This window comes from Tupaia chinensis, unplaced genomic scaffold, assembly GCF_000334495.1.
Source record: "Tupaia chinensis unplaced genomic scaffold, TupChi_1.0 Scaffold148004_1, whole genome shotgun sequence".
NCBI lineage: Eukaryota > Metazoa > Chordata > Mammalia > Scandentia > Tupaiidae > Tupaia > Tupaia belangeri.
The window spans coordinates 59187-73833 of NW_006207854.1; the positions used below are offsets into that span (position 1 = coordinate 59187).

A 14647-nucleotide genomic window follows, 5' to 3' on the forward strand; every position below is an offset into this window, starting at 1 on the left:
TGTGAGTTTAAGCCCCCAGGTCTGGGACTCGAACCACAGTCAACTACATGGGAGGCCAGCGACATAGCCATTATGCCATCTGCTAGTCCCAAATATGAGGTATTTTTATTTCTAAGATATCCCAGCTATAAAATGTTGAAAATAAAATATTAAAAAGCAAGAAGTTATATTTTAAAAGAACATACTAGGGACTGGCAGGAGGCATGGTGGTTAAGGGTGCTGGACTCCCACATGGCTAATCGCAGTTTAAGACCTGGTGGTTTGCTTTCTTACTTTCTCTCTCTCTCTCTCTGTCCCTCTCTGGTCAAATCAGTCAATAAATAAATACATACATAAAATAAATAAATTTCAATGAAATAATTCTTTTTTAAAAAATTTTATTTATTAATTGGGAACCAGCAGTTAGTGTAATGGCTATGTTGCTGGACTCCCACATAGTCGACCGCAGTTCACATCCCAGACCCAGTGGCTTAAAACTCACTCTGGGTGCGTGTGCGTGCGTGCCCAAGATCCCAAGAGGAGAATGGAGGAGAAGGGATTGTGGCATGACCATCCCCTCTGGGGGGTGATTTCTCACTTTCTGTCTCTATGTCTCTCTCTTGTCTGTCTGGCAAGTGCACACGCCCTCTAGCGCAAATCTCTCCAAAAAATTTTATTTATTCATTTATTTTAATTTGTCCAGAGAGAGGGGGCAGGGGGAAGTGAGAGAGCAAGCTGCCAGGTCTGGTTCTCAAACTGTGGTCAGCCATGTGGGAGTGTACAGCACCTTAACCACCATGCCACCTACTGGTCCCCATCAATAAAATAATTATTTAAAAAAGGGGAGGACCAGTAGGTGGCATGGTGGAAGGCACTGGACACTCCAACATAGCCAACCATGGTTCGAGTCCTGGACCTGGTGGCTTGCTTTCTCACTTTCCCTCTCTATCTGTGTCTCTCTCTCTGGTCAAATTAAAATAAATTAATGAATAAATAAAATTAAGTGTTTTTTTTTTAAAAAAGAACACTCCTTCTAGGAAGAAATTATCTAAAAACCAGAGGTAAAATGTACTAATTTTCCATGTTCTTGTGGTTTTTACATTTTATATTATTGAGACAGTATTAGTTACTAGGTATAATTTCAGGTACATGGAACTCCATTCAGTCACTATTTTGGCGAAGATATAGGGATAGTTCCTAAATTTATTATATTTAAGAGACAACTACAAAATTGCTATATTACCTAAGGTGACCATATCATATTTCACTTTTTTATTCAATATTTAGTGTAAAGACACAAAAATAGAATGGCAGGTTCATATGATTTTCAGATCACAAATGAAGAAACTAAAGAGGTTTTGATGGAATGATGTATAATAGAACCAAACATGGTTTCAGGAGCAGCTAGGTTGTACCAAGCATGTTTGTGACATCTAAGTAAGAGATACCTTGCTCATCTGAAATGTATATATATCTTTGCCAATAGAAATTAATATTTCTCTATGTGTTGTGGTGAATGAATGGGGTAAGCATAGGTCGTGGACTACACATAGGATTTGAAATGAAGAAATATTTATAAATATTTATGCCAAAGTGAAAAATATTCATGAGTTGATGTTCCCTCTTTATTTGAAATGACGGTGTAGATTCAGTCCAAATATTATATAGAAAAATAATAGTAAAATAGTTCTGGAAAGAGAAATATATTGTGTATGTCAGCATGAATAAAATAATTTACATTTTTTTTTTAGGATTCAAACCGAGAGAAATGACTATGGCAGTGAAACAGACTTATATGGACTTGTATCCAATATTTTGGAAGAACAAGATAAGTCTCAGCCATATTTTACTGAAGGGTATGTCTATAGATAAGTGTATAAAATGCTTTTAAGTTCACATATACTAAATTATTCTGTTTATTAACTTTTATTTTTACTTAATAGTGGATCATCTGACAGTCAATATCTTAATTCAAATATTTGTTTCTAGGAACCTTAACTTTGCTGAAGTACTTTTGAAATACAAATTGAAAGTTCAATCTGTGGTTCTATTTGCTTAAAAACTTTTGTTTGAAAAATTATTCTGGTGGGACCAGCAGATGACAAAATGGTTACATCACTGGACTCCACGTAGTTGACCACGGTTCAAGTCCTGGCGGCTTGAAACTCATGCCAGGCATGTGTGTGTGCATGCTCAAAATCCTGAGAAGAGAATGGAGGAGCAGGGATTGTGACATGACCATCTCCCCTGAGTGGTGATTTCTCGCTTTCTGTCTGTCTCTCCAGCAACTGCATGTACTCTATAGCAGAAATTTCTCTCAAAAAAAAATTATTCTTACATAATTCACAGCTTTTTCCCTTGAGTTCCCAAGCTATTTTGGCCTTTAAAAAGTGTAAGTTCCAAGGAATTTCCATATATAGAGTCCAAAGAATAAAACTCAGTGATACTATGCAGAAAAGCATATGGATTTTATTCACGTGGTAGAAAACTTTAAATATTTTATTTGGGTATGGAAGCCATATTACGCAAATACCCTATTATATAAACAGGGAACTATGCAACATACATGTAATCAGTTACAATATTTTTTAAGAATTATTTAATTTTACTTATTCATTCATTTACTTTTCATTTGACCAGAGAGAGACACAGAGTGAGCCAGAGAGGGAAAGTGAGAAACCAAGCCACCAGGTCTGGGACTCGAACCATGGTTGGCCATGTGGGAGTGTTTAGTGCCTTAACCACCACACCACCTGCTGGTCCCTAGTTACAATATTTTAATTTCAATTTTGTTGAAGCAAAACACATCTTTTTTCATTAAAAATTATTGTAGTTAATAGCACTTTTGTATTATGTAATAACCCAATCCAAAGGAAAACTTATTTATTCTTTGCTTACTTAGACTTCATCTAAGGCAATGGAGTCACCAGCTTTAGGCCTTAGTTAATGCCTCTTGAGAAAGTATAGTAAGGGCATATACATATTAAAATTAAAATGGGTCCAGCTACTATGGCAGTGTCCCAGGTAGTAGCATACTGATCTGCAGTGCTGAAAGCTAACCACAGGTTCATGGTTAGCCTCAGTACATGAGTCCAAAATCCTCACTAGCTAGAGGATTCAGGGAAGGAGGCTGTAGCATGAGGAGATTCTACCGGTGGTGTTCTCTCATATGAAAGAAATAAACTTTAAAAAATAAAATGCATATTTAAGTAGCATATGATACATTTCATGTGACAGAATTATTTGAAGGTAGTGGTAACATAAAGCAGGATTGGAAGGATTCGAGAATGGTGAGGTAGGACAACATAAATGTTTTTTAAAACCTTTTTTATCTTCTCCACTGAGGAAATATAATCTTAAAACCTAAGTTTTAATTAAATATATTTACTTGTTCTAGGACCTGCTCCTCCAGTTTAAAGTCAGTTTGGCCAATGAACACAAGCAGATTTACAGATCACCATGACCTATTAACAGAAACCAAAAGACCAATAGATACTACCGTCTCTCAGCAAGCTTTTTATAGTGGTGAATCTGTGTCAGCAGTGGAAAAGCAATACCTGCATAATAGTAATCTCACACCACAACAAAAAATAGATGAACTTTATCATGGATTTACTGGTTTAGACCTTGAAGAACAGTGGATGTACTCCTCACGAAGTGATCATTCTAACTGTTACAATATTCAGACAAATGATACAGCTAAGACAACATTTCAAGAATATCCATTCAAAAACTGTTTTACACCACAAACTGGTCTGTCTGACATCATGAAAGAATCAGGAGTTGACACTTACCCTTATGGAAGAGAAAAAATATGTGCTAAGGGTCTTGAAGCACCATTACAACAAAAAAGGGCAGAGATGTTTCTTTCCCAATTTAATAGGTACAGTGAAAATGCAGATTATTGTAGATACCCAGAATATGCTCATCCTAATAAGACTAAGCTTAATAAATGTTCAAATTTTAGTGTCCAAGATAGTAAAAAGCTAGCCAATGGCACAGCTGAAACACCAACTGTAGAAGCAGATACTTACACAAAATTATTTCAGGTTAAACCAACAAGTCAGAAAAAAATGGAGGAGACAATACCTGAGCAGCAGAATTTTACATTTCCAAAAACTGCACCACATTTGACAGAAAAACAATTCTCAAAGGAAGCAGCATTCACTGCTGATTTTGGCTTAAAAGCAGAATATGGACTAAAACCCCACACAGCTTGTCCATCTAATAATGATTTTGTCAATGTCACTGAAAAGCAACAGTTTGCTAAGCCTGATCCCCCAAATACTGAGTATTTTAAATCAGTGAATTTATTATCAAACTCAGCAACATCTTCAGGAGGTATCAGTTTAAACAGACCAAACTGGATGACTGTTCAAACAAAAAATAACACTCTTATTCCTTACCGAAATCAAGGTAACTTGATGAAATTAAATAGTCATTTAAATGCAGCTTCAAAAGGTTCTAACCATTCAGATTTCCCCCAACTATCATCCACAAATTTAACCCCAAATAGCAATTTATTTCAGAAGTATTGCCAAGAAAACCCTTCAGCATTTTCTAGTTTTGATTTCAATTACAATGGTGCAGAAAGAATTCAATCTGTCAATCACATGGAAGCACTAACAAAGACTGGAGAAGAAAACCTGTTTGAATTGGTTGCTGATAAAAAAATAAAGCAGCCAAACGGATTTTGTGATAACTACTCTGCTCAACAATATGGGATCATCGAAAATGTAAACAAACATAATTTTCAAGCCAAGCCCCAGGGTGGACATTATGATCCTGAGGAAGGTCCAAAGCATTTAGATAACTTACCTCAAAATGCCTATCAAGATCTGTTGGAGTCACAGGGTCATTTTAATAGCCACAGACAGGGAAGTGGAGACAACAATATTAATAGCCGTGTGAATCGCACTCAGGCGTCATGCTTTTCTAATAATTACATGATGGGAGATTTAAGGCATAATCAGGGTTTTCAACAACTTGGTTCAAATGGATTTCCCTTAAGATCCACCCACCCATTTGGTCATTCAGTTGTTCCACTGTTGGATTCCTATGACTTGTTTTCTTACGATGACTTAAGCCATTTATACCCTTATTTTAATGATATGATGTATGGTGATAATTCCTTTTCTGGTTTCGTGCCAACTTTTGGATTTCAAAGACCAGTTAAAACCCGCAGTGGACCAGCCAGTGAACTTCATATTCGTCTAGAAGAGTGCTATGAACAATGGAGAGCATTAGAGAAAGAGAGAAAAAAGGTAACACCAAGCCATCCATTTAGGAGTAAATTAGTTTGTTCCCTCTGTACCTAGTGTAGTTGAAGAGTACTTGTCCTGTTTCTAAGCTGATGTCTTCTATAATTTGCAACATTTGTTAAGCTCATGATTATAACAAATTTACTATATTACTTAAAAACACTAAAAAAGCTTGATTTAAAGAAAATCATACTCTTAATTTTTTTAAAGTTTGTCTATTGAGTAGATTTTTTTTTATTTCCTTAGTAGGTTAAGAGTTTATGTCTTGGGGGGAACCAGCAGTTAGCATAATGGCTATGTCGCTGGACACCCACGTAGTCGACCGCGGTTCGTGTCCCAGACCCGGTGGCATAAAACTCACGCCGGGCGCATGTGCGTGCATGCCCAAGATCCCAAGAGGAGAATGGAGGAGAAGGGATTGCGGTGTGACCATCCCCCCTGGGGAGTGATTTCTCACTTTCTGTCTCTATGTCTCTCTCTGTCTGGCGAGCTCATGCGCCCTATAGTGAAAACCTCTCCAAAAAAAAAAAAAAAGAAGAGTTTATCTCTTGGAATTGTTTTAGTATTAAACTGTTGGAGTATTCAGGTATTTTATATGTATTAACAGAAAAATACTGTGGTCTATTTGTTTGCCTTTTGATACCAAAACAGAATTTTTATTTAAAGGAGTATTTATTTCTTAGACCTATGATAAGTATTATTCACAATTGAAGCGTATTTAGAAAATTCAGCATCTAAAAATGATATAATTTCTTACAGACTGAATTAGCCCTTGCCAAGAACTACCCAGGAAAAAAAGTATCCAGTACTAACAATACTCCAATTCCAAGGTTGACTTCCAACCCATCTAGAGTTGATCGCTTAATTGTGGATGAACTTCGAGAACAAGCCAGAGTAAGCTACAAAAATATTCAGTTATGGATTTTAATGAATTAATTTATTTGTAATTTGTAGGGCATGTGTGCTTGCCTGGAGAGACCAACAGAGGAAAAGAGAGAAAGCAACCCCCAGGATGGATGGGTGGCTATACTTTAATCCCTTCTCTCTTCTCCTCTCCACCATATTTTTCAAGCCACTGAATCCAGGACTCAAGCCACATAGGTGGGATCTAGCCACTCTAATCACTACGCCACTGGCTGAGCCCCAGTAGTGGGATTGAGTCCAGGGCCTTAACCACCATGCAACCTGACTAACCCAATAGGATTTTTTTTTTTTACTTGTTTGATAAAATGGTTAAATATTTCAGCAAGACAGAGCTCTAAAGGATTTTAAAATTAAATTTGTGTAACTCTGAAATATATTATTTTCCATGTTTGGTCCTACAACAATGAATAATATTTGGGAAAGAGAAAAATAACTCTTCAATAGTTTAAAAAGAAGTTTTAGGGGCCAGCAGGTGGTGCAGTGGTTAAGGTACTAGACTCTCACATGGCCAATTGTGGTTTGGGTCCTGGAACTGATGGCTTGAAAATCACACTGGGTGTGTGTGTGTGCGTCCCCAAAATCCCAAGAGGATAATGGAGAAGAGATGGAAGTGTGGCCATCCCCCTTGGGGGATGATTTCTCACTCTTCCCCCATGCACATGGCCTCACAGGAGAGAGACAGAGACAAAAGGCAAAAACCTTTAAAATAATTATTTTTGTTCAAGCCCAAACTGGCAATGAAGCTAATCTTCAACAGAAAGAATTTTTTTAAATCTTATTTATATTTTAATCATGATGGAGAGCGCATGCACACACATGAGAGGAAGACCCTCTACTGGGTCTTGTCATGCTGCAATCTCCTTTTCCCAGTTCTCTAACTTGTCAGGCTGACCCAAGAATCTGAACTCATGTTTGGTCACATGGCTTTCAGCACTACAGTTCTGTTTGCTACTGACTGTGCCACCCAGGCTAGACCCAGAAAGAATTTTTCAAAGCAAAAACCATTTGAATGTTATTTACAGGGTAAGTCCTATTTCTTAGTCAGTTGTTTTCTATTAAATAGCTTGATGTGTGTGCTTATGTTATACGAGATGATAAATTAACAGAGAATTACCATGTTTCATTTTGTTTTAGAGGTTTTTGCCTGAGGGCATATGCACTTTCTGGAGAGAGAGACAGATACAGTGAGAAGGGAAGTGAGAAATTCTCCCCCCCTCCCTGGGGGGTGATGATGGGCACACCACAGTCTCTTCTCCATTCTGCTCCTGGAGTCCTGGACACGTATACACGCGCACCTGGCATGAGTTTCAAGTCACCAGGTCCAGGACTTGAACCACAGTTGGTCATGTGGGCATTCAGTGACGTAACTGCTACACCATCTGCAGGCACCAACCATGTTTCTTTTTTTTTTTTTTTTAAGTTTATTTCTTGAGACAGACCATCAACAGGGTCTTACCACGCCACAATTCACTTCCCCAAGCTTTCCAGCCACTCAGAATCCCAGGCACACATGACATATTAAGGTCAACCTAGGATCCAAACCCCAGGCAAAATTTTCCAGCAGGTGGCGTGGTGGTTAAGGCACTGGATTCCCATATGGCTGACCACAGTTCAAGTCCCAGACCTGGCAGCTTGAAAATCATGCCAGGTATGTGTGCATGCATGCCCAAAATCCCAAGAAGAAAAAGGAGAAGTGACTGCCATATGGCCATTCCCCCTGCGAGATGATTTCTGACCTTCCCTTCTGGCAAGCACACGTGCCCTATGGCAAAAACCTAAAAAACAAAACACAGTAAAACAAAAATTCCCCTAAGGCTCCATTATCACTCAGTGGCACCCTACCACACGCACCATCACAACAGGGCTTATTTCATTTTCTTAACACCATATTCTGAATCATTCAACAAACATTAAGTATATCCAGCGATGTATTAAGTAATGGTAAACTGGAGTATGTAGGTATGCATAATTATAGAAAAATCTATTTTGAAAAAGTAATATACTGGGCCAGCAGGTGGCATGGAGATAGGGGTGCTAGGTCCCACATGGCCAACTCAGTGGTTCAAGTCCTGGACCTGGAGACTTGAGAGTCACACCAAGCACGTGTGTCTGCATGCCCAAAAACCCAAGGAGGAGACAAGGAGGGGAGATTGTGGTATGGCAATCTTCTCCAGGGGTTAATTTCTCTATTTCTCTGTCTCTGGCAAGCACCCTATATAGCAAAACTAAAAAGAAAAAGTAGTATATCACTTCAAATCAAATGTTACAGAGAATCCTGGTGTTAAGTCATTCTGTAATTTAATGAGTAATTATTCCTATTACCTCCTTTGTAAGTTCAGAAGATTTTCGCCATACAGCATGTATGCTCACTGGAGAGAGGGATAATAAGAAATCAATCCCCAGGGGAATTGGTCACACTGCAGTTCCTCTCCTCCATTCTCCCCTCAGGATTCTGGGCCTGCTCTGGGCCTGTTCCTCAAACAGAGGGAACAGAATAGATCCTGGGCTATGTAGGATCCAGCACCCCAACCACCATGCCATACACTAGCCCCCAACATTCCCTTTTTTTTTTTGGAGAGATTTTTGCTATAGGGCACGTGCGCTCGCCAGAGAGAGAGAGCGCGAGAAATCACCCCCCAGGGGGTATGGCCAAGCCGCAATCCCTTCTCCTCCATATTCCTCTCGATCCTGGGCACGCGCCTGGCGTGAGTTTAAGCCACCGGGTCCAGGACTCGAACCGTGGTCGACTATGTGGGAGTCCAGCGACATAGCCATTACGCTAACTGCTGGTCCCCCAACATTCCCCTTTTAACCACAATTTTCTAAATAAAATTTCATAAAGATCCTGGGGGGAAAAGCATGCAGCCAAACAAGTTACTTCTGAGCAAATAAAAGCCATTTTAGGAATTAGAAATAAACATAATGGAGTCTGTTTTATTGAACACCTATTTATTTAATTTGCCAGAGGGTGCATGAGAGGCGGGAGTGGGAGTGGGGGCAGGACTGTGGTAGTGGAAAGTAAAAAAGAACCCCCATCCAGCATAGTCACCCGGCAGACCTTTCTCCCCATTTTTCCCATGTGTCAGGACTTTGGGCACACACTCATGCAAATATGCACACACATGCACATGATATGTTTCACAAACAAACCCACTGGATCGGGGAACTGAATGTGCAGTTGGCCATGTGGAATCTAGCAGCCTTAACCACCTCACCATTGGTGGAACCCAACACCAACTACTAAGGTGAATTGTTAAATCATTTAGCTCCCAAAAATGAGTGTATTTACTTGATGTTCAAATACTAATTATTCAAAAAGCTGTCTTTCCATACATATTCCAAGTTTAGAATTTGAAGCACATTGAGCATATGAAACACCTCCCCCCACTGATCTCATACCTATATATCCAATATCCTTTTATAAAGCTTCATCAAACAGATAATTGAGAAACTTCCTAATTTCCTTTAGCAGTTTTGACAATTATAGGATTTATTTTGAACTCAACTCAGTGAGAATTTAATATTTCCTGTTTTGGGGTCAGCAGGTGACATGGTGGTTAAGGGTGCTGGACTCCCATATGGCCAACTGCGGTTTGAGCCCTGGACCTGGTGGCTTGCTTTCTCACTTTCCCTCTCTCTCTCCCTTTCTGATCAAATAAAAATAAAATGTTTCGTGTTTCATAGATTCCTTAAAACTCACTAGTCACTATTACCTAATTATTTCCAATTTCCAAAAAGGAGACATCGGAGGAACAGAAACATTAAAGACTTGTTCAGTGTTAATCATCCTATCACCTTTTTTAGTTAAAAATTTTTCCTTTAGATTTCTCAGTACCTCCTAACAGTTTTCTATTTGTAGGTTATCCTCTGATTGCCAAAAACATTATCAGGTCTTGTATTTGCATTTTGTCAATGACAAATGTTTGAATACTTGATTTTCATTGTTGCTTATTTTCTGTAATCAACTACTAAAAGTTTTCATAATTAGTTTAACACAAGTGGGTATAAAAGGCTTGACTCATGGGGCCAGCTGGTGGCTGGGAGGTTAAGACAGGTGGATTCCACATGGCCAACTTTGAGGTTTGAGTACCAGGAGGCTTGAAAAACGGGCTGCGCTCCTATGCGTGCATACCCTAAATCCCAAGAGAATGAAGAAGGTATTGTGGTGTGGCGGTTGCCCATGGGGGTAGGGAATTCTTTCTCTCTCTCCAGTACACATCTTTAGCAGAAACTGAAAACAAAGGGACCAGCAGTTGGCATAATGGCTATGTCGCTAGACTTCCATGTAGTCAACCGTGGCTCGAGTCCCAGACCCAGTGGCTTAAACTCACGCTGGGCACATGTGCGTGCGTGCCCAAGATCCCGAGAGAATAATGGAGGAAAAAGGAATGCAGTGTGGCCATCCCCACTGGGAGGGGGGTGATTTCTCGCTTTCTGTCTCTCTGTCTCTCTTTCTGGTGAGCGCACACGCCCTATAGTAAAAACCTCTTCAAAAAAAAATTAAAAAGAAAACAAAACTAAAAACAAAATAGAGACTTGACTCTTTTTGTTTCCCCTAATAGAACGTCAGGACACAATAAGTATTCTTTTTTTTTCTTTTTTTTTTTTAAATATTATTGCTCTCTATTCTGCTTCACCAAGCATTTTTTACTTAAGTTAATGGCAGGTCAAAATTAATGTGCCTTATCAAAATTACAATGTTTTTCTCAGGTTGTGACTTTACTAGGAAAAATGGAACGTCTTCGAAGCTCTCCCCTTCATGCCAATATCTCTACTGCTCTTGATAGACACTTGGAGTCCATTCACATTGTACAGTCACGTAGAAAGGATGAAATTGTTAATGCTTCCAATCGGCAAAGGCAAGGAGTTCCTAGATGTCAAGATGACAGAGGTACAAATATTAATACATATTCTTTTGAAAAGGCAGTGTGTAATTTGAACATTAATTAAATCAAATTATGAAGTTAAAAGATAATTCTAAAATTAACACTTAAAGAATAAATTGTTCCATATTATTTACTCCAAAAGAACTTTGATCTATTTTGTTAATTTTTTTTTTTTTTTAAGATTTTTGCCGTAGGGTACATGTGCTTGCCAGAGAGACAGAGACATGGGGGGCAGGGGGAGTGAGAAATCATCTCCCAGGGAATGGCTACACTGCAGTCCCTTCTCTTCCATTTTCCTCTCAGGGTTTTGGGCACATGTGTTTATGCACTGTGTGATTTTTCAAGCCATCAGGTCCAGGACTCAAATGGGGTCAGCCATGTGTGAGTCACGCCTTAATCATCACGCAACCTGCTGGTCCCTATTTTGTTTATCTATTTAATTATAACACTGTCTTAAGACAGTGTGTATTAAGTAAATTATTGAGACTTTCAAATATTATAAAAATACTCTAGTTGGCTCAATCAGTAGCAATCCTTTTATAAAAATAATGTTGGATCATTTAGTAGCAACTCTGTACTTTGTAAGAATTAAGGAATATTTAAATGGTTTCTAATAGGAAATGACCCTGAATATTTCTTTTACAGATGTTTTTGCCCTTGCTTCAGCAATTAAAGAGATGTGCGTGGCTACTCGGAAAGCACGCACTACCCTCTGGTGTGCACTACAGATGACCTTGCCAAAAACAGCCAGTACAGCTGGCCAAGCAGATGTGGAAAAGGCCTTACAAGATATAGTAAACTGTGAAGATAAAGTCCATGAAAGCATAAATAGTAGCAATCCAATGAACCAGAGAGGTGAAACAAACAAACATTAAGGAAATGCCAGCAGAAGGAAGAATAAAAAGCTGATAAGTAATGTATCAAGACTTGGTAAAATTTTTAATGAACTCGTCAAACTTTGAGTATATTAATTGTCTTTCAGATTTAAAGTTAATACCTTAATGAAGTCTAACTTCTATTTAAAAGTATTCTATTTGGAATGAATCAGATGTGGTTTAAACATGAACTCGAAGGTAAGGTTGAATACTCTGAGTTCTAAATAGTCAAAGATAAATTTAAGAAATTAACTATTTCCTAACAGCTAAAATACTGCTTAAACCAATGTTGCAGCACACGTAAATGCTGCATATGTGAAATTTTTCTAGAAGATAAGTTTCATTTAGGTCTGCCTTAGTAAGTATAATTCCAAATAATGAATCTAAGTGACTGTAACCCAATTATGGCTACAGTCTAGTAACTAAGACAAGTTTTGATTGTGATAAAAAAAAGTGTTTTCCTTACAAAACTGGATAATACCTAGGAAACAAAGGAAAACAAGGATAAACCCAATATTCATGTAAAAACTTAGTATTTAAAGTACTACCATATTTATAAATTTGAAATCTTAATGTCTAAGTGTATGGAGGGAAATGCATCTGATTCTCCTAAATTAGGGATAAAAGTGTGCCAATTTAAAAACCATGCAAGTTACTGAATATAAAACCTGTTCAAATCATTTGTGTATATTCTTTAAATTTATACTATCAATTAAATATTTCCAATTTTAAAGTATTTAAATTGAATCAAAACAAAACATTTCCTTTTTCTGGACCTTTTAGTCTTGATGCTCAGTAACTAAAATAATGACTACTGTTTTAATACCCTTAGTTTTCTGCCTTTAAGAGGGTATCACGAAGTTCTAAAATGTATTTTTTTTTAGGTTAACCTTTAACAAGTTTAGTTTACAATTGGTTAGTGTATATTTCGTGTAGTTGTGTTCATTAGTTTTCTTCTGTATTTTTTTTAAGAGCTCTTGAAAGCATGGCTTTTTCTGTTTCTCATCATTCAATATCTTTGTATGGAACCTGAGTAATTTATTCATTAATATGAAATGTTGGTATTATGTGACTCAGAAGATCTTGGGTTTTAACATTTCTAGCACGAGTTAAACTATAATATAATGTACTGATGAAATTTAATTGAAATATTCTTGACTAGAAACACTGATGTTTTAAATATTGGTGTTTTTCTTAGTTTTAGAAATCCTGGTATTAAAAAGAGTGTAATCACACCACATAAATTTTCTTCAGATGATGTGTGGAAGAAACTGATTGAAAATGCAGGATTAACTGTAGGGAGAAACATTTTGATCACTGATGTGTGTTAGAACTACTCAAATGAATTACATTGAGGGTAGTCAAATAAAATATATCACCCCACCACAGTCACTGCATGGAGTGGTTATGTTTGACATAAGACATGTTGGATGTTACAAAAACAAATATTGTACTGAATTTAGTCTCTCAGGAAAAAATAAATTACTTTGTTGGAAAATTTTGGTTTCTCTTTTTATAATTTATATTAGTTTCTAACCTGAAGAGTTACTCATGTCAGAAAACAAATTGAGGGACCAGCAGATGGCATGGTGGTTAAGGCTCTGGACTCCCAACATGGCTGACTATGGTTCAAGTCCTGGACCTGGTGGCTTGCTTTCCCACTTTCTCTCACTCTGTCCCTCTCTGGTCAAATTAAATTAAAGAAATAAAAGTTAAAATAATTCTTAACAACAACAAAAAAAGTATCAGGGCTGGTTGGTGGTTAAGGTGCTGGACTCCCATGTGGCTGACCACAATTTGAGTCCTGGACTTGGAGGCTTGCTTTCTCACTTTCCCTTTCTCTCTAGTCAAATTAAACAAATAATAATGATGATAATACATGAAATAATTCTTAAAAATATTATCTGTTGGGTAATAACGAAGTTTCTAATTTGTTTTGTATTTTAGATTTTTGCCATAGGGTACATGGACTCTCTGATGGGAGAGAGTGAGGGAAAGTGAGCAATTACCCCCAATGGAATAGCCGTGCCACAGTCTCCCCTTCATCTCTTCTCAGGATTTTGGGCACACACATGCACACACACACACACACACACACACACACAGCACATTTTTCAAGTGTCAGGACCAAGATTCAAATTGCAGTCAGCCATGTGGGAGTCCAGCACCCTTAACCACCATGCAACCTTCCAGCCCCCCAATAATTCTTAAATTAACCAGCTGTCCCTTTCTGTGGTATACCCTGTAATGGTTCTTATGTGTTGTACTTCTCAATTATAACCTATGAAAACAAAATTATCAAACAAAAGCTGCAGCAAAATCAGTAAAACTGCTGCTCTCATCTTTTCTTTGGTATACTACTTTTTTTTAATGGAAAAAGCAATTCATGTAAAGGTACTTGAAAATAATCTTAAACTATTTTATCATTATCCTTCCCGTTTGAATCATCTGTTGCTATAGATTTAGGTTGGCTGATTTAACCTTAAAAATTGCCATTTGGGCCAGCAGCAGTGGTAAACTAGTAACACAATGCCCTAGAATGCTGAATCCATAGAGAATGAATGTCCTTGGGTTTACCATCAGAGGTTTCCCTGTACCTACTGGGCACACATACCCTTGATTGGGACTAGCTGAGGCTGGACATGGATTACCATGGAATGAAGATCCTGTTGGGGATGCCTGTTTTTCTTTTCTTTTTTTTTTTTTTTTTAAGAATTATTTT

The 14647-nt window shown here is 37.8% G+C and overlaps 1 protein-coding gene across 1 annotated transcript in view; it reads left to right on the forward strand.

Annotated features, from left to right (window-relative positions):
- MEIOC (meiosis specific with coiled-coil domain) overlaps window positions 1–12347 on the forward strand; it is a 27082-nt gene extending 14735 nt beyond the window's left edge. The window contains exons 4-8 of the mRNA XM_027768889.1: window positions 1731–1835; window positions 3377–5243; window positions 6000–6134; window positions 10875–11055; window positions 11696–12347. Of these exons, the coding sequence (XP_027624690.1) occupies window positions 1731–1835; window positions 3377–5243; window positions 6000–6134; window positions 10875–11055; window positions 11696–11925 (2518 nt within the window). The 3' untranslated portion in view covers window positions 11926–12347. The remainder of the gene's footprint in view (window positions 1–1730; window positions 1836–3376; window positions 5244–5999; window positions 6135–10874; window positions 11056–11695) is intronic.
- Window positions 12348–14647: the final 2300 nt, after the last annotated feature.